Below are 21,594 nucleotides of genomic sequence, written 5' to 3'. Positions count from 1 at the left end.
TGTTATAATTTGTAACAATATAATTTTGTTATAATTTGTTATAATTTGTTATAATTTGTCACAATTTGTACAGTGTCCCAACTTTTTTGGAATCGGGTTTGTACACCCTTTCATGGAAACGGTATTCCCTCTTTCAGCAGGATAATGCTCCTGCCACAAAGCAAAAATGGTTCAGGAATGGTTTGAGGAGCACATCAACGAGTTTGAGCCTCCAAATTCCCCAGATCTCAATCCAATGGAGCATCTGTGGGATGTGCTGAACAAACAAGTCCGATCCATGGAGGCTCCACCTCACAACTTACAGGACTTAAAGGATCTGCTGCTAACATCTACAGATGCACACCTTCAGGGGTCTAGAGGAGTCCATGCCTCGACGGGTCAATATTATGAAGGTGGTCATGATGTTATGCCAGTGTTTGTGTGTTCTGTGTACACCATATGTTGTTGTGAGTTGCTTCGTAGAGTCCAAATCATTCAGTTATGAGGCTCGAAAATGCACTGATTATAGAGGAACAGAGCCTCTATATCTGGCTTCATCTACCACAAAACAATCAACATACTGTACGCTTCACATTAGCTTACTTCGCTTCGTCTAGCTCACTTTCTCCCACTTTTTCTTTCTCAACCACACACTCACACACACATTCATCCCCCACTCCTCCAACACCCACAACACGCAACCGAGAGCAAGGAAGAGTTCTCGCTGGCACTAATAATGAGATCCTTTTCTCGAAGGCTACCCCTACCAACTCCATTCAATATGGAAACCACAAACACATTATGCACAACTGTCGTGACGAGAATCTGGTGCAGTGCCCACACTGCGGATGTCAAAAATCAGGCACATTTCACAGAGCACTGAAGCTGTTTTGTGCATCACATTTTGTTTTAATTCTTCGTTTTCTTCATCACAGTGCTTCCAAGGCAGCGTATTTATAATTCTCACACTTTCTGGTTGGGGGTTATTCTAAATCTTTAACCCTGAGTGAACTTAATTCATAATTCCAGTCTTAAAGGGATTGTTCATCATGTTCCACAGAAAAAAAGAAAAAAAAAAAGTCTTCCTTCAGAACAATACTATCATATGATTTATGGGGGAATGATCATTATAATAATTTGAGTGGAAACTATAGCATTTACGTCAGAGTCATTAGTTGCTTTACACATCGGGGTTGAAGACAGTCTGACCAAAATAATATTTACATAAGCCACTCTCTGGAGTTTGAGTGTTTAGCTCAATACAGGGTTCAGCTGCTGCTTATGTTGGTGAAGTTTGTGTGCCTCACTGCATGTGTCTCGAGCAGGGATGTTTACAGTCATGTTTACACACTCGTACTGTAACTTCATCTGAGGAGGAGACGGTCAGCGAATGACGCATTCATTGAGCATCTCACTTGAGCACTGTTCGATTTCTGGCGACTGCCCGTGTGGTGCGGGTCAAACTGACCCTAACTGGATTCAATACAATTCCCCAAAAATCACTAGCAAAATAATATCAATACCTTTCACACATTACAAAGAATAAATATCTGAATTCATGATTTATAAAAATGTTTTTAACCACTATTTTTACTGAATGGGACATTTACCACACAGCAAAATCCCCAGAGTTAAATCAACTCTGCTCAGAGTACATATGGTCCCTCTCTAAATAGTGTTAAAATAACACTGAAGCAGAGTTAAAGTTAATGAGATAATTAAGCAATTAGTTAAGTGATGATTGTGTGTTAGTGATGAACACCTGCTGTCAACAAGCAGAATCACTGAAGAAAAGAGAAACACAAGAACTACAACTGACTTCAGTCACAGCCTTATTAATTGCTTAATTATCTCATTAACTAGTGTTATTTTAACACTATTTAGAGAGGGAAAACATTTACTCTGAGCAGAGTTGATTTAACTCTGGGGATTTTACTGTGCACTATACATTTATAACAATAATATCTTAAAGTACTATATCATTTGCAAGCTTCGTATTTGGTGACTGATTTTCAAAAGAAATAACAGAGCAATAGATAAATAGTGATAGATTCACTATAACACAATTCAAATCAAATATTAACATTACTGCACAAACTGCTTCTGAATAGGATGTCTACTTCATAAATATTTTGAAAAGTGTGGGAAAATATGGTTCAGATCACTCAAACTGTATATGGAAATCGAAGAGTCACCGGTGGAGTCTGGATGTCATCTAGTGGAAAAGTTTGGTACTGCGTACAAAAAAATCTTACTGAAAGTTGTTTTTTTGAGATATCAACCTAAAATTTGGCACAGAACTTGTTCCGATATTTCACTTTGATTTTCTTGAAGTTTTGGAGTTGAACATGTTTTATAAAATATATATTTTCAATAAAATATATATTTTATGTATTTTAAATTTTCATAAATGTAAACTTCTATAACTTTTCTTAACCTTTACTTTTACAGCTTTTTTACTTCTACAATAATCTGTAAAGTGTTCCCTTTAAAAAGATAGCAAAGTTAAGTCTGTGCTCTGAAGTATTTAAGATTTTTAACAATTTAAGTTGAAAAAGTCATTTTCATATCTCTGCTCAAAAAGTCGGACAGACAGTTAACAGGTAAAACAACTTTATATTTTCACAAACTTTGAAAATAAAAAGTTGTTAAACTCAGTAAGACACTGAAGAGTTCTGACGTTGTATTTAGTTGGTTTTGAACAGCTGTCAAAATGGGTCAAATTGACCCGCGAACGGTACGAACGTATAAAATCTCTGTATGCACATTTCACAACACATCAGCGTGTTGAAACTTTGCATGCATGTTCATGACCCTAAATGAGAAAAAGTCACAAAATTTCAAGAAAAACAACATAGGTTAACTGGTATTTACTGGTAAATGAAAATTCTGTCATTAATTACTCACCCTCATGTCATTCCACACTTCATCTTCAGAACACAAAAGCAGATATATTTAATACAGTCTGAGACAGTTCTGTATCCTCCATTGACAGCTGTGCAACTACCATTCAAAAAGTTCATAAAGAGATTGTATGATCATTCTCATGTGTTATGCAGCAAGTTTGAGCTTCAGCTTTCTGTTCATCATCTAAAGTGATCGAGTCTCTTCAGAACATTTGGACTAAACCAACTTACTTCATGTGAATTCGTTTTACGATCTCTTTATGAACTTTTTGAAGCGTCAGAAGCGTGGACAGACATGAGTTCTGCTTGTTTATGAAGTATTATACTTATATGAGTATGACAATATTGAGAATGTGAAGATCTATAATAAACTATCTGTTAGCATTCAGTCATGTTTTTACTGTATTTTTAATCAAATAAATGCATCCTTGGTGAGAATAAGACTTCTTTTAAAAACAGAAAGAAATCTTACAAACATTATAAAACTATGTTCTGTGTGTTCCAGCATCCACCAGCAGGGGCTTACCTTCCCATGCTTTAACCCTTTGGAACATACAAGGAATGCAGGAGAGGAAGAATGTGAGAGAATGGGGATCAGGGAGTATGTTTTTAAGACTCATTCCCATCGCCACTGAAACACTGAGCTTCTGAGGTCTGCTGCGCTTCCACGCAATGATGCCATTCACCACACTTGTTCACAGCGCAGCGTTTTTCCACAAGCACTTCTGCTCGATCTGCTTCACCCACAGCCAATGACACTCTCAGCGGTCAACAGAGAACACAACTGCACCCCTGGTCGCCATTTAACTGGGCGTGTCTGTTTATACATCTCATTACATTTCATGATTAGAAACAGAAGACATTTTTAAATGCCATTTCAGACACTTATTTGAATTTAAAGACCTTTTTTAGTATAAAACATTCAGGGGTAGGTTTGGCATTGGTTTGGGCTCTGTTAGTACAGATTGTTGTGCTTCTGCTGCAGAGGTGGAGAATGATGCAGGTATTTGCTATTCTCAGAGTGTCTCGGCTCTCTCCATCTCCCTCCATCTTTTGCGTTCTCTCTATCTCCACCTTACCCTCCATCTCTCTCTCTCTCGTCTTTCGCCCTCCGTCTCTCTCCCTTGCCCTCTGTCTCTCTCTCTCTCATCGGGAGACGCCTGTGGAATATAGTCATCAACATGAATTTTTTTCCGCTCTCTGGAAAAGCCGAACCCTACAAACATGCAGTCAGCTGTGCAGTGGCTCTGTCTTTCCCACAATAAAAAAAACAGCATGAAAACATCACCTCAGCTCTGGCATTCCACCCTTCAGAGTCTTAAAGGGACACTGAAGCAAGTCATTCATTTCTAACAGGTAGATATGTATTATCCAACATGTCGGCCAGCAGACGTACTGGTATTTAAAGAAGAAGTTGCCAGAGCTGAACATGACTCAGCCGTGCCTCACGAACCACAGGAGGAGGCCGGAGAGCGTGGAAGAACATTCTGGATAAACATCACTTGTGTAATGGAGACGATGTGGTTAGTTGTCCTACACTGGTGTCCTTGTTGACCTAGTGTCATTATGCGCCCTATACATGCTGTAAATCAGAATCTGACGAATGCATTTCAAAATACAAGTCACTTTTTGGAAGTTCAAATGAGATGTGTGTAGATCAGAGGAAATTTAAAGGGATAGTTTAACCAAAAATGAAAATGTCCTCTGTGGTTCATATAATGGAAGTCAGTGGGTGCCGTCACTTCGAGATAAAAAAACAAAAACATATACAGGCAAAACAAAATTAATACCCGCGTCACCTGGAGATACTTTGAGGTCTTATGAAGTGAAGAAAATTAACATTATTTACAACATTATTACCTGTAATCCACAGCCTTGGCAAACAGTCAGACATTCACGACAGTCGCATAATGACAAATGTTGTTTTTTGACTCTTAAAGTGACGGTAGCCATTGACTTGCATTTGACAAATCACCAAGGACAATGGTTTCTGCAAAAAAAAAAAAATTCTTTACTGTTCAGCCGGAAAAAAAAAAAAAACACCTACATTTGGAAATGGCCTGAGGGTGAGTAAATTAACAGCAAAAATTTCATTTTTGGGTGAACTAACCCTTTAAAGGGCCAATAGGCTTTAGTTTCATCACAGCAATGAACCACGATTTGCTGCTTTCTAGATATCTGCAGATGATTTTGGAGAGGGAAATTTTAAATGTACCTTTAACAAGATGTAATATAAGTCTCTGGTGTCTCCAGAATGTGTCTGTGAAGTTTCAGCTCAAAATACCCCACAGATCATTTATTATAGCTTGTCAAATTTGCCCCAAGAACACGCCGTTTTTGTGTGTGTCCCTTTAAATGCAAATGAGCTGCTGCTCCCGCCCCCTTTCCAGAAGAGGGCGGAGCTTTAACAGCTCAACAACAACAAAGCTGGAGAATCTCACGCAGACAAAATGAGGATTGTCAGTAACGGTGTTCAGCCTTACATTGTTCAAACCGGAGTCAACACTGATGGAGAGACTCAGGAAGAAGTTACAACTTTTAGACGTTTCTGAATGGTTAGTGGATAAATTGATGTAGTTGCTGTGGAGTTGATTCAACTCATCCACTAGCATGTGCCGTCATGTTCATCTTTTGTGTTGAATTGACCCTCGTTTGTGAAGCAGTCCGGCGTAAAATGACGGCATGTCAACAACACTCTACTACAACAACTCTTCCTCTTCTCTAAAGCAGCCCAACATGGCCCCGCCCCCTTTGTTGTGTGTTCTCGGGGGCGGGGTTTATGTAAATTCTGGTTTGTGATGTCACTAACCCAGGAAGAAGCTCGTTGTACTTCCTACAAGCCATTAAAAAGCAATTTCTGTAAAAGAAAATATCTCCCTTTGCATTGAACGTTTAGCTTCGTAACTTTGCAGATGTTGTTTATGATCAAACAGCAACATTACACACTAACTAAAGTTAAAAAAAGTCAAATCATCATGAACCACTCCTTTAATTCCAGAAAGCATTTGATTAGACAGTAATCTTAATAGTGCAAGATGATGAATTATAATATTTTGATATTATAATTCATTGATAAAATTATAATATCTTTAAAATTAAGTCAAAATGAATATCAGAGCAACAAAAAATACAAAAAAAATCACGAGTGAACATTACAAATAATGGCCTCATCTTTTGTCAGATAAATATATTTATTTCTGAAGCATTACTATTAAGAATCCCAACATCAGTATCTAGTATTAGTGCCTTGCATGTGACATGTTTTAGTTTCCAGTGAAGTTTGATTTCCACAGGTCTAGACAGCACAACAATCCGCTCCTTCCCCTTTAAGGAGCCCCTCCTCTCCTCCACAGCAGCGGGAGGAAGAGAATGATCCTGGAACAGCGATTGAAAAAAAAAAAATCCACCAGTAGACTGTTTCAAGTTCCCCCAGTAGAAACTGTGCCTGATTTGTGGCCAATGCTGGAGATGTACGAAAAGGGAGGAAAACACTAAGCGGGTAGCTATGGAGATAGACCGTTTTCCTGGCCGCTTCCTTTGACAGGTGTTGAGTAGGTTAAAAGTCTTCAAACAGAGTCCACCATGTACGCCAAAGGGAAAGGAGCTGTCGTTCCATCCGATAGTCAAGCCAGAGAGAAGTAAGTGGATTTGTGCTTGTGTTACATATAGAGTGAAACATGCACGCGCTCTGATGTAGTTTGTTGCAGATCCCGTGCATTGTTCATGTGTGTGTGTTGATGCATGCTGCTCGAGCTTGATTTAAAGTAACTTTGCAATGCATTCAGGCAGTGTTACATGTAGCATGCAGATGCAGAGTTTAAATGAATGCATGATGTAGATGCTCAGATGCTTCTTGTGCACGAGACACTCAGAAGTCCCAACATCTCTTGACTGTGCAATCGAGTGTAATGAAACAGAGATGCTTTATAGAAGTTAGTTTAAAACGCACAGAGTTGCTGTTATTAAATGATCATAGTTTCCACTTTAAGTTTGAAAAATTCTCTATTTTCTTAAACTTTTTGTCTTAAATATATAAGCAAGGGCCAAGACATCCAAGTTATGATGCTTTGTGCATATTATGTTGTTTAAACATGCTTCCCAAAATCATTGAAAAGCTTGTTTATAGTACAGGCTTTCTGGTCTTATTGGAGACTAATGTGTTTAATTGTCTACGTGATGCATTCAAAAGCTCTCTCTCTGTGAAATGACTTTTAGAAATCCTCATCTGGTAATTATGAATGGCTGGAAAGGTCATGGAAAAGTCATGGAACCCTATTTAAACAGTCTTATATCTCGGCATTATCTAATTCCAGAGATGACGGAACAATCAAACCTTTCCTGGTTCAGCGTGTGTTATAATTCAGTGATGGCTGATAAGTGTCCAGGGGTGAAGACATTTAGATGTCCGCATCAATAGAAATGTGCAAAAGCACATTAAGTGCAAGTAAAACGTCTACTTTTAAGGTTTCAAAAAGTTTCGGGAGAATAAAATGTCAAAATGTGGGTGAAAATGATACATTGTCATTCAGTGTAGCACTTATATTTATGTACAAATTGAAATTCTGACCTGTATGTATTAAAATATGTAAAAGAATAAGTGAGCATACTAGATTTTATTGCATTTTAAATGAGTAAAAATTCTTGGGCAAAACCTCGGATAGTGGCGAAGTTTAAAAATGTGAAATTACAAGTAATTAGCATTTGTTACAAGATTGTTGCACTGAATGACATTTTAGTGTGTGTCTTCTGTAATCATGGTACAAATGTAAGATATTTTTCCTCAGAAAACAAACAAACAAATAAATGAATCAGGACTCATTCTGATGTACTGAAAAACAACAACAGCAACAATTCAAAGCTGTATTACACTTACTGTTTTGATGCTTGAAAACCCTTTTTCATCTTTGACCCCCATATGGCGATGTTGTTCTCGTACTAACACTAGTTTTTTGGCTCTGCACTTCAGTTGAAGTCAGGTTGTGCTGATAGCGACCACTCAAAATTCTGAGATGTTTCATGGCTTTTGCATGTCCAGAACTGTCTTGAATGAATGCTTCACCTTATCAAACATGATTCCAGCGGAGCTGTTTGTGTTCTCAGCACTGAGAGTTTCTATCCTCGGTGTAAAGTGTGGCAGAGCATTAAAACACTATGAAAAACAGATCCATTGAAAGTGCGTCGTCTCTGGCCAAAAGAGCAGATGGATTCCCGAGTTTGGCACGTTGACGCGAGGATGCGGCGCTTTGGTTTTTCGTCAGAAAACTTTTTAGGAACTTGTCATTTTCTCTCTTTTCTCTTGTCTCGTGCTTCTGAATAATTGATGGGAGGGTTGAAAACATGATGTTCTAACAGTGCCTTTGTAGGACGGTTATGTGTGATTCGTTCATGTTTAAAGATGGTTTTATCAGAGAGCCTCAGGCGAGATGTCAGGTGTGCTCAAGGCATACATTTGGCAGATTTCTTTGATGTGTTGAGAGCAGATTGTGGGACCCGTTTATCTCTGGCGATTCATCGCAGAAATTTTACTTTGGAGCTGTCATGAGCTGATTTGTCCTCTCCTTGGTTCATGTCTAACGAAAAATGTCACGTCCCTGAGCAAAGCCTTTTAAAGGAATGATTTACACCAAACTTATTTATGTGTCCTTGTGTCATTCCAAACTGTTATGCTGGTCATTTTTATGCGGACATTTAGAATAATTTCCAATACCTGTTTCCCATACTGTGGCACAGTGACTATAGTCTGTTAAGATCCAAAATGCACCATGAAACTAGTCCATATGAGTTAGTTTTAATTATCTTTGTAGTATGTTTGTCTATTCTGTTTTAAGTTGAATTTAGTTTTTATATTAGTTTTAGTATTTTAGGGTTGCCAAAGTTAATGTACTACTAGTATCAATTAAAATGCTTAACTGTGTTAAATGTAGGGATGCATGATATATTGGCCTCCGTATCGGTATCGATCGATATATGTTCATTTTTAATGTTATCATTATCAGCCTGATAACAAATTTGGCCGATATATTAAAGCTGATAAATAATTAATTATTTCCTTCAGCTGAGACACTTCAGATGCTCACTGTCCTCCATTATGATTTTGAATTGCTTGAAATATGATTGAAATCACTTAAAAAAGGAAAATACAGTTCAGTACAACGCAAGTCTGTCATATAGACTACATAATATTATAATGAGAACATTATCATTGTGTGCTTTTAATGGTGAGACTTTTGTTTTTGTAATCAGGCTCTCAAAAATTATATAAAAATTGTGATTTAGATTTATCGGCAAATATATCGGTTATCGGCTTCTAAATATAAAGAATTATCGGTTATCGGTATCGGCCAAAATTTGAGACTTTTGTTTTGAAATCAGGCTCTCAAAAATTATATAAAGATTTGGATTTATTGGCCAATATATCGGTTATCGGCTTTTAAATATAAAGAATTATCGGTTATCGGTATCTGCCAAAATGTTCATATCGGTGCATCCCTAGTTAAATTCAGTCTATTTAGTGGCATTTTTAGGTGTATTGCAGTTGGGTTTGAAAATCTTTGAAAAGTTTGGGGTCAGTTTTAATGTTTTTGGTCAAAACAACAGTAAACTTTTTCAAATCATATAATTCATTAAACTCTCAAATCATATGCCACAGTTTTCATGACATCCGATCACATGACCCATGACGCTTGAAGTTATTGACATCCAACCTGCGGTGAACTATTCTTTAATGGCTCTTTTTCCTTATCTTAGAGGAAGGGGAAAGGACTATGAAAGTAGTATTTCGCACCTGGCTTTATATTGTAGGCCAAGCAATCTGACCTGTGTTTAATGTTCCCAGCGCGCTCCAGACTCCACACGGCGCTGCAGGGAGTCACGGCGAGGCTGTTTTGCAGATGTAGCAGTACAGTAACATCAGCTCGTTTTACCTCAAACACACCTATACTTCAACATCACTGGAGTTAGCTCTTCTGAGCACCTCGATTGTCAAGGCTTTGTCCCAGAGGGAGACTGTAGATCTGGAAAACAAGGGGAAGGGGCTGAGAGACTCGTGGGTTGTCCCTCTGGGCATTCCCTCCAGCAGACCTCTTTTCAGGCTTTTGAACAGGGCGGCTGAGCTTTAAGACGGTGTGCCGCAGGCTCCTGTGACGAGGTCTCCGCCACCCCTCCCCATCTCCATAATGTGCTTCTTTATATGTCCCATGCTCCTCTGGAGAGATTCTGCTGATCAGGTTTGCATACATTAACACCTGCTCCCAGTCATTTGAATATGAGAGAGAAGACAGATGCATTGGAATGGTTTAATTATATAGGGATGAACATATATCAGCCACCATATCGGTATCGGCCGATATTTGTTCATTTTTAATGTTATCGTTATCGGCCTGATAAGTAAATTTGTAAATTAAATATATTAAAGCTGATAAATAATGGATTATTTCCTTCAGCTGAGACACTTCAGATGCTCACTGTCCTCCATTATGGTTTTGAATTGCTTGAAATATGATTGAAATCACTTCAAAAAGGAAAATACAGTTCAGTACAACGTACAGTCAGACTACATAATATTATAATGAGAACATTATAACTGTGTGCTTTTAATGGTGAGACTTTTGTTTTTGTAATCAGGCTCTCAAAAATTATATAAAAATTTAGATTTATTGGCCAATATATCGGTTATCGGCTACTAAATATAAAGAATTATCGGTTATCGGTATCGGCCAAAATTTTCATATCGACGCATCCCGATTGAGTATTAAATAGAATATATTTCTCTTTTGTTTTAGAGGTACCTGCTAACTAAAGCAAGTATTACTATTACTACTGCTTGTACCTTTCAAACAGAGATTTCATGCTCAAAAAGTACGAAACACACAACGTTTCTCACACCATTTGTGCTTCAAACATGAACCTCAAATTATGCGGCTTGTTTAAAGTGACTTAAAGTGTTTTCAGACCTGTAGATCGTTTGCTTTGTTCTGAAACAGGGAATTACTTTGTTACAGTGTTACATTTTCAGTTTGGTTCACTTTCACTGAGCAGCATTTCCAAGCATACCAAAATGTGTTTATGCAAGTCACATGTGAGTAAATCTGTCCTGTTATTGGTCAGAGATTCATCTGCGTCATTCATCAAGATGGATGTTTCTTTTCTCTCCATACAATGAAAATCAATAATGTGAAATTTTGACAAGTATTTACAAAAGTAGTTGAAACTTTCTTCATAATATCTTCTTTTGCATTCTTCAGAAGAAAGTTAGGGGTGTGTTCACACTTGTATAAACAGGTATGCTTGAGCGTTCTGTCCTTTAGGATCGCATCTCGTGACATCATGTCCTGTTTTTGGTTTGTTTACGTGTCTTTGGTCCATGTTGTTTTCATATTTTACTCAAACCGCACTAGAGTTAGTTTAAAACACGACCAAGACCCATTTTTTTCAGTGGTCTCTGTCCCATTGTTGGGGCGTTCACACTTCTTCAAATGAACCGCACTAACAGAGCAATCGCACCAAACCTGCCAAGTGTGAACACAGCCTGAAAGAAAGAGTCAATGATGAAAGAATTGTCATTTTTGGGTGAACTATCCTTTTAACTTAACCACATAGAAATGGTATCCACCCATACCACCCGAGCAGCAGCATAGATACATACTTTATTTTTTGGAAAAACATTCAAACCATCTTAGCATCCACATTGAAATGTGCTAAAAACAACCACAACACCTTAAAGGGATAGTGCACCCAAAAATGAAAATGATCCCATGATTTACTCACCCTCAAGCCATCCTAGATGTACATGACTATCTTCTCTCAGACGAACACAATCAGAGATATATTAAAAAATAACCTTAGTCCTCCAAGCTTTATAATGGGAGTAAATGGGGGTTGAGATTTTGAAACCAAAAAAGTGCATCCTTCCATCATAAAAATAATCCATACGACTCCAGGAGGTTAATAAAGACCTTCTGAAGTGAAGTGATGCGTTTTTGTGAGAAAATTATCCATATTTTATAATTTTATAAATGTACACAACTACACTCTAAAAAATGCTGGGTTAAAAACAACCCAAGCTGGCTTGAAAATAAACAAACCCAACGATTGGGTTGTTTTAACCCAGCGGTTAGGTTAAATGTTTGCCCAACCTGCTGGGTAGTTTTATTTAACTCAACTATTGTTTAAAAATGACTGTATTGCTTAAAATGAACCCAAAATATGTTGGAATAAGTTTAATAAATGAACATGTATTAATAATATTTATAATACAAACATTTAACCCAATCACTGGGTTTGTCCATTTTCAACCCGACTTGGGTTGTTTTTAACCCAGCATTTTTTAGAGCGTAGCTTCCGGCGGACGACCGTATGCATGCTGCGCCAGTCGACTTGCTCCAACATAAAAGGTAGATCTGTTTGAGTTTGTTGTGAAGAATGTACTTGTTAGCGTCTGAAATTGCTGTGATTAACTTATCTAATGAACTTGATGTAATTTATTTTGGCCGTATCCCAGCGTTGCTTGTAGTGTCTGCTCTCTCAGTCAGGCCAGACGCTTCTTCTTGCCCGCGCCTCAGGGTTGCGTCCCATCAGCTGGAATTCCCATCCCTCAGACGGGACCTTGGGAATCCAGAGGTCCTGTTCTTGGCTCTCACACTCCATGTTCCTGACAGCTCTACACAAGGTGCTCCTTGAAGGCACAATTGAATGAATGGTGTTTAATAATGCATCAGGGCCAGGTGCTGGTACCCTGTACCAAAGCTCACAGTACCCCTCTTCACCCAGATCACATGGGCCTCCCTGCCATGAAATTTTTATCAGCCCACTCCTGGGAATCCACATTTTGATCCAGATCGTCTCGCGCTGCCTCATACTTGAGCAGATGGCGGCCGCTAGATGTTTTCTTCAAGCCCAGAGGTCGAACCTCTTTGGCGTTCCTGAACTCTTGCTAATGGTGAGAGAGGCAGGGAGCTAAATGACTAGCAAACTGCAAAGTGGAACAGTTTTCTTGACTAAATTGGTCAGTCGGAGAATTGTAACTGCGTTCAGTAATTCCAGTGTTTTGCCCCAAATGACGAGACTCTTGTAGCTTATTTCATAACCAATAAATATCTGGATATTATGATGCATGGCTGTTTTCAGAGGCTTGTATGCTTTCTTGCACTTTAAGTTCATTTGAGTTTTGATTTAATGCACTTCTACAGAGAAAATGCCATGGTAGAATTATATCCGACATGTTTTTTGTTTATTTATGTAGTGGGTACGTAGTAGAGATGCAGCGGTCGACCGGCCATAAATCGGTACCGGATGTTTTTTGTTTCAGACACACGGTCGGCTTTTAGTTTTATTTTGGCCAATCTCTATTCTGGACTTGCTCACAAACTGCATTGTATAAAGTATAAAGTAGTGTTTATAAGCACAGCGCTGCTTTGTGTTAATTGGTACCCAGAGAAACCGTGGCTGTTTCATAAGCGCCACCTACTGTCAGAGAATGAAATGGCATTTTCATTCAGTCTGCTTTTTTTGTTTGACGTAGCACAATTTTACAAATCTAAAGTCAGAGAATTGTGTTTTCGCTTTTAAATTTTGAAATTATACAATTTAATTTAAATCAAAAACAAAAACACAAGTTCATGCTACATGTGTGTAGATTCTTTGTTGCAGTGGTTGATTCCAATTTCAAATGGCTACAGATATTTTTTTTGTTTATGGTCAGTTTGCCTGTTCGGCAAAAATCGGCAACCGGAATATTGATATCAGCCAATTAGCTTGTAAAAGAATCAGAATCGGACATGAAAAATCATCTCTAGTACCTTAAGCTAAGATACCATGTTTAATTTTATACAAATGGCAATGTCTATGAGGGACAGACGCACTGTATGTTCAGTTGTTCATACTGTTGTGTACTTCGTTTACATTGCAAACATATAATTTTCTGAAAATTTCCAGTGGACGAGGCTGAAAGGTTGTGATATGTGATGTTATTGTATAGACGGTTCATCTGAACGGACTGTCTTTAACAGCCTTGTTTACATTCATATAAAATTAAATATGGCATTTTCCCTGACTAAGGTCTTTAGCAGAGCTTGAATGAGTGTCATGGGTGCCATTCAAATTCTGACAAGGCTTTGAAATGTATAGTGATATTCATTAGCTAAATAAGTATGGCAATTATGCCACGATTCGAAAACTGGCTCTAAATTTTTCGGTTTGTTTGTTTTTTAAGCTGTTTTATGTTGGCTTTTTTCCTAGTTTCTGTTGCATAACCTAGACTTTACTGACTGGCATTTCTGGATTTTAGTGCCTGTACATAGTCTGTCATGGGGTGTGCGATATGACAAAAACATCATATCGCGATTTTTTTTCAGGCAGAATCACGATCCATGATCTTATCACAGTTATTATTAGTGATACATGATATATTGGCCACGATATCGGTATTGGCCGATATATGTTTCATATCATTATATATATCAGCCGATATATTAAAGCTGATAAATAATGTATTATTTCCCTCAGCTGAGACACTTCAGATGCTCACTGTCCACGATTATGGTTTTGAATTGCTTGAAATATGATTGAAATTACTTCAAAAGGAAAATTCAGTTCAGTACAACGTACAGCACAAGTCTGTCATATAGACTACATAATATTATAATGAGAACATTATCATTGTGTGCTTGAGACATGGCTTTTAATGCTGAGACTTTTGTTTTTGTAATCAGGCTCTCAAATATTATATAAAAATTTGTATTTAGATTTATCGGCCAATATATTGGTTATCGGCTTTCAAATATAAGGAATTATCGGTATAAGCCAAAATTTGAGACTTTTGTTTTTGTAATAAGGCTCTCAAAAATGATATATAATATTCAAATGTTGACTTTATCGGCCAATATGTCCGGTTATCGGCTTTCAAATATAAAGAATTATCGGTTATCGGTATCTGCCAAAATGTTCATGTCGTTGCATCCCTAGCTGTCACTTTAGTTTATACTATATTTTATACACTATATTTTAGTTTTCAGGGAATTTATTTTGGCTGTGCTGCTCAGTAACTTGCAAAATAGTCTTAAAAACCAACATGAAGAATCTTGATAAGACCGGGCATTGTGAAAGCTGTGATATGATATTTTTGCCATATCACCCACACATACTTCTGTTTGTTTTGCCTATCTCATGAACTGAAAATCTTGCTTAATTTTAAAGCCTCATGAGTGGATATAGCTGACTTGCTAATTCAGTAGATCCTTTGTGGCAATAAAGCGTTAGATGGACTTTGTTTGAACCTCTCATCCACAGTTTTATGGTCGTCGTTGACTGTCTCTCGGTGGGAGGCATTGTCATTCTGCTCACTCTCCCGCGCCAGTGATGGAGCGCTGGATCTCCTCCCTGTCTTTCATATCCAGCTTTATCACAGTCATTGACTGGCTGATCAGAGGAGCTCTCCTCAGCTATTTATGAGCCTGCCACCCTGGATGCCTCCTTCCACCTCCTCACGCTTCCTGCTCCACACAAACACACGCTTCTGCCTCTGTGTGAGAGAATAACAGATCAGTGTTATTTTACCATTATCTATATACTATTATAGTTTTTATTAATACTATTGAATTTGTTTTTATTTTTGTATTTTCAGTTTTCGTTTTCAATTTTTAGTAATTTTATAATGGGCTTTTGTCAGTTTATTATTATTATTATTATTATTATTATTATCATTTAATATTGCTATTTCAGTTTAATTTATTTTTATTTCAGTTTTAGTTTTTATTCATTTCCAGTTTTTCTGCTTCAACTAGTAGGTAGGGATGCACCAATATGAAAATTTTGGTGGATACCGATAATTCTCTATAATTTGAATGCCGATAACCGATATATTGACCGATAAATCTAAATCAATATTTTTATATAATTTGAGATACTGATTACAAAAACAAAAGTCTCAAATTTTGGCCGATACCGATAACCGATAATTCTTTATATTTGAAAGCCGACAACCGATATATTGGCCGATAAATCTAAATCACAATTTTTATATAATTTTTGAGAGCCTGATTACAAAAACAAGTCTCACCATTAAAAGTCATGTCTCAAGCACACAATGATAATGATCTCATTATAATATTATGTAGTCTATATGACAGACTTGTGCTGTACGCTGTACTGAACTGTATTTTCCTTTTTGAAGTGATTTCAATCATATTTCAAGCAATTCAAAACCATAATGGTGGACAGTGAGCATCTGAAGTGTCTCAGCTAATACATTATTTATCAGCTTTAATATATCGCCAAATTTTCTTATCATTAAAAATGAACATTTATCGGCCAATACCGATATGGTGGCCGATATATCGTGCATCCCTATTAGCTGGTAAGGTAATGTTTTCCATATAATATTTAGATTTAATTTCTTCCCTATTTCACTTAAAATATTTTTAATATTTAAATATTTTTAATAAAATTTAAAATCTGTTCCGTTCCAGATGTACCCCAAGCTATGTAACATTTTTATTTTTTTAATTTTTATTCTTTTTATAACTTATATTTAATCATTTTTATTCTCTTTTGTTATCTTATTATTTTAATTCCTTTTCTATGTAAATCACTTTGAATTACCGCTAAATGCGCTATTTAAATAATCTTGCCGTGCCTTAATAGTTTTAATTAAAAATAATAACCCTGCATTAGATAGATAACAAGATTGCTGATTTTCTTAAATATAGGTTAACAGTCAGCATACATGCTGCAAAATATTGAGCCGTGGCGCTTGTGTGGGTGACACTAATTTGGATTTTGTTTGCAACATTTTCTTTTTCCCATTTCCTGTTCTCAGTCTTACTGTATCTGTTCGTTAAAGTGGAAAAGGGACAAAAACATTGTCAAAAATTAAAATTCTGTCATCGTTTTACTCGTTCCCAAACCTGTGTGCCTTTTTTTTCTTCTGTAGAACATAAAAGAATGTTTCGGCCGTTTATATTCGTACAATGAAAGCCAATGTGGTCCGAAACACACCGGACCCCTTGACTTTTATTGTATTTTGCGTGAACTTTCCCTTTAAGTTATCTTTTCTGTTTAAGTAGTGCTTAATTTTACATAAAATAAGCAAATATGATATCTCTGTGTTGAAGAGTCAGATTTGTTCATCAACACACGTCCACATGGAATAGCTCTGTTGTGAATGCCATCATCACCTTATCAATGGTGGAAATAAATGTTTTTGCCCCAAATGTGCCGCATCCAGGCGAAAACCGTGCTTCTACCAAATTGTGCCCATCTCTCGATGTAATTTTGCCAGGAGAGCTATTTTCTCTCATGGCTGATGGAAGAGGAGAGGAAGGATGGTATGTTTCGCCCCTGCGGTACACTGGGAGCTGGGTAATTGCTAGCCCAAGCGGCTAAACAACAGACATAATGGATACAGAAAATGACAAAAACACAAGAGCCGCGATGGTGCCGTCTGATTGCCGTGACAACTCCAGCCATGCTTGCTTTGGCCGATCTTTCGGTTCTTTTCACGGAGTAAACGGGCTGTGGAGATCGGATTCGCGGCCGCTGTGGTTGATGGGTGTTTTGTGTGTACTTGTGTAATCAGCGGTCTCTAGCGAGTTTTCTGCAGCCACTGATTTTCTTTCTGAACAACTTCCAAACTAGAGTCTGTAGAAGTCTGGAGCTCTGTTCTAAAGCCTAGTGAGCTCCCTACATGAGCAGCTACCTTCTGAGGGGCCGTACACACAGAATGTGCTTTACTGCGGGTGATTTTAACCTGAGCATGCTGACCTGTATGGGACGCTCTACTTAGGCAGCAACACAAACTGCGATCTGCACTGAGAACTTGACCTGTAGTTTGATTTCATAAAGTTTGATGTTAGCAAGTTTTATGTAAAATAGACTATGCACTATATTTGTATTGATATTGTTAATTATTGAATGAAATGAAGTCTGTTCAACATCATAGCATGAATGTAACACCCGTTTCTTTCTTGTTTTCTTCTAGATTAGCTTTATACGTGTACGAGTACTTGTTGCATGTTGGGGCCCAGAAATCAGCACAGACCTTCCTTTCCGAGGTAAGACTCTAATCTCACACACACACACACACACACACACACACACACACACACACACACACACACACACACACACACACACACACACACACACACACACACACACAGGTCAATGATAATTGCTATCATCTAGCCTGACCCCATCCCCAAACACGACACTTGCAGAAACACTAGATTTAAGTACAAGCATGATCGAATGCACCTTTCCTTCATGCTTTACTGTGGTACAGATGCATTTATTACTATATCTCAGCAGATTTTCTCTGGAGCATCACCATGACTTCATTCCACACACAACTTCCCAAATTCTGCCAAAAACTTCATTCCGTCTTTGATGTTTTTCTGAGACAGCAATGGTTTTTTAAGCAGTGCATTTGCTTAAATTTTGCTGATTTCCTGAGCAGTAATTTTCAAAAGCAAGTCTTTGGGAACAACTAGAAGCTATTTGGAAGTCAATAAGAACAGAGACTGTGGAAAAGTACATAAAAACATTGCAGGAATACAAGCTGTTATCAATGCCAAAGGACGCCATACAAAATACAGATAAAATATATGTTTTTTTTGGTTATTGTGTGAATATAGACTAATTAAGTGTTTCAGATTTATGAAGTTTTTGACAGATTCCTAAAATATTTGTGTTTTCTCTTTATTATGACAGGCGGAAAGGCATATAATATGGAAAGGCTTAAAATTTGCAATATATATTTGTACTTTTCATCTGTCAAGCATTGCAATTAAATGTTTTCTTCTAATGTGGTGATTTGGCATCACTTACACAAGCATGTTTTCTATCAAGCTTGTTCTTTTCTGTAATGCTATAAAATCCAAATTGAATCCACTTGTTGGGTTTGAACTGGTCAGGATGTTGTGAGTCCGCACTGTAACATTTTTTTTCAGGAATTTTCTTCATCCACATTTACTTTAGAATCATTTAATTGTGTGCTAAATATCTTAAAATATTCACATTAATAAGAACATTGACTCATCAATGCATTTATTGATCCAAAATATACTGAATTGTTTGCTTTTCCACGTATTTCTATGTCTCAGAGTCTATGTGTGCACCAACCATGTGCAGAATTATTAATTACTCTTCATTAATTATGTTTATGTTGGATTTTAGCTGCCGTGTGTTTGTGAACGGTCACTTCCGCTCGTTGCTCTGTTACCCCAGGCTGTTTTTTTTCCGCCCCGTTGACTTGCCGGCATCTCTGCAGCGTTGTTTCCCTGACTTTCTGCTGCACTTCTCAAAAGCACCGCAAGTTGGTCAGATGTTTATCGTGCCGTTTGGCAGCCCGACGAGGTGAAATTGACTGATAATGTGTTCTTAACCTTCAGACCTGCTTCGGTAATCCACTTTCAGCTGCAGTGAACAAACCTATCCTCTCTATCCTCTTAGATTTTCTTTTTTTTTCTCCTCATCACATTTTCCTGTGTAATCATCCATATATAATTGTTATAATAGGCTAATTCTTTCCTCACACTTTCCACGGTCAGTTCAGGTCCCTCTACTCACCTATTACAAAGGGGAACGTTTCTTAAATACACTGAGATTATGGCCTTAATGAGAGTCGCCCTGGTCATTTCCACACAAGCAGAAGGGACGGCGAGTGAAAGTGAGCCCCGAGGACTGAATGAAGTGTAGGAAAAACAGAAGCCATGATTCATTTTTAGGGTCATGGCTCTAAGAACGCTAACGCCTGCTGTAGGTCTCCACAATGCTAGATTTACCAGGATAAAGTGGAGTAATGATGTTGGCTTCATGTAGCAGTCCTCGTGTTTATGAGATGTGGGAAGGCATCAACTTTGTAACTACCAGTTGGGAATCTCTGGATTTTCTTTGAGCTCTGATTTTCTGAGTTAAGGGTGCTTTGAGCAGGATTTTTGGGACCGATTACCGATCACTGGAAGCATTATTGTCCGATACTGATTACTGAAATAAATAATAAGCCAACTATTCTTAACAATAATTTATTGTAAGTATAAATAAAAACTAAGAGATGTGAAAAAATCATGAATTGACAACTCTTTATTTATTGGCAAGCAACATGCAATCTATTCTCTTGGAGGAGATTAGGAACAGATTAACAAATACAGAAATAATACAAAATACGGGTGAAATAAATACAAATAAAAAGACAAAGTAATCTAATGTAAAACAACACTGCATAGTGTTCACTGTGTAAATTAAATATAGATTAATTCTAATAAATCTACTAAAGAGCAGTGAGATTATCTTAGGGATGCACGATATTTATCAGTATCGGTATCGGCCGATATATGTTCATTTTTAATGTCATCGTTATCGGCCCGATAAGAACATTTGTCCGATATATTAAAGCTGATAAATAATGGATTATTTCCTTCAGCTGAGACTCTTCAGATGCTCACTGTCCAACATTATGGTTTTGAATTGCTTGAAATATCATTGAAATCACAATTTTGATTTAGATTAATCGGCCAATATATCGGTTATCGGTTTTCAAATATAAAGTATTATCGGTTTTCGGTATCGGCCAAAGTTTAAGACTTTTGTTTTTGTAATCAGGCTCTCAAAAATTATATAAAAATTTTGTTTATATTTATCGGCCAATATTTCGGTTATCGGCTTTCAAATATAAAGAGTTATCGGTATCGGCCAAAATGTTCATATCGGTTCATCCCTAGATTTTCTCTTTGTCTTTTGTTGTTTGATTCACATTGATGACACAGACGTCAGCAGGTTTATTAGGCTGCTGTCACTTTAAGACCGAATGCACGGATCCAATATACTGATACAAATGCAAACTATTTCTCAACTGTTTATGTTCACTTAAGAAATAACCGACGATGTTCAAGTGAATACGCACCAAGCTGGACATTTTGACATATTTCGGTGTGTTTTTAACCATTTAGGTGTGAACCCGAAGCTCAAAATTCACTTGTCCGTGTTTGACTCCGTCTCCATCATAAAGACACTTGAGGAACAGTATCACTTTCACGGCTTAATGCAGTTTAAATAACTCTTTATTATTGAACACGTCCTGCAGTTCTGATGTATTTAGTCCGAAAAAAGAATGAAACTGCGCACTGAATCTTCTTATTCAGACCAAAATCCCATCAGAATTATGACTCTTACGTTGGGGCTTCCCAGCAGGACTTTCTCCTCTCCGCCTATGTGGAGCTCCGGTGTTGTAGAAGGATGAGTGAAGAAAACAAGTGTGATGCTGTGGTGGAAAAAAACGGGATGATATATGGGATCTGGATTGGGTCAGGGGCCGATCTGTTGACCGTCTGACAGAAAAATGTTTCGCATGTTATCTACAATCTCACATCCCTCTCTTTCTTTTTCTCCTTTCTTTCCTCTCACTGCCTGTTGTAGATCCGATGGGAGAAGAACATTACGCTAGGGGAGCCCCCTGGATTCCTCCATTCATGGTGGTGGTAAGTCCCATACGGTTTCTTTATTTTGTGTGCAAGCTAGTACTAATAAGTGAATATTTCAATACAGACAGATCTTTTTTTATTATCAATGCTCTTATATGTTGTTTTTATCAGGCACATTGTATGCAAGTTTTCGTTTTTCTCAGAACTTGCTGAAACTGTTGAGAGAAAATCACAGCTCATCCGAACATATTTAATAGTGCTTACTAAGACAAGCATCACTATTACTCCGAGTTAGT

At 37.5% G+C, this 21,594-nt stretch overlaps 1 protein-coding gene across 2 annotated transcripts in view; it reads left to right on the top strand.

The window, feature by feature from the left end:
- The first annotated feature begins 6,300 nt into the window (after positions 1 to 6,300).
- Positions 6,301 to 21,594, top strand: part of zgc:110158 (uncharacterized protein LOC553590 homolog) — a 77,425-nt gene continuing 62,131 nt past the window's right edge. For both annotated transcript variants that reach the window (XM_048162651.1, XM_048162650.1), the window contains exons 1-3: positions 6,301 to 6,523; positions 17,860 to 17,932; positions 21,294 to 21,355. In XM_048162651.1, coding sequence (XP_048018608.1) covers positions 6,468 to 6,523; positions 17,860 to 17,932; positions 21,294 to 21,355 — 191 coding nt within the window. In that variant the 5' untranslated portion in view covers positions 6,301 to 6,467. The remainder of the gene's footprint in view (positions 6,524 to 17,859; positions 17,933 to 21,293; positions 21,356 to 21,594) is intronic.

This window comes from Megalobrama amblycephala, linkage group LG17 (assembly GCF_018812025.1).
Source record: "Megalobrama amblycephala isolate DHTTF-2021 linkage group LG17, ASM1881202v1, whole genome shotgun sequence".
Lineage (NCBI taxonomy): Eukaryota > Metazoa > Chordata > Actinopteri > Cypriniformes > Xenocyprididae > Megalobrama > Megalobrama amblycephala.
The sequence above is the reverse complement of the archived record's forward strand: the minus strand, read 5'-3'. Positions and strand labels throughout refer to the sequence as shown.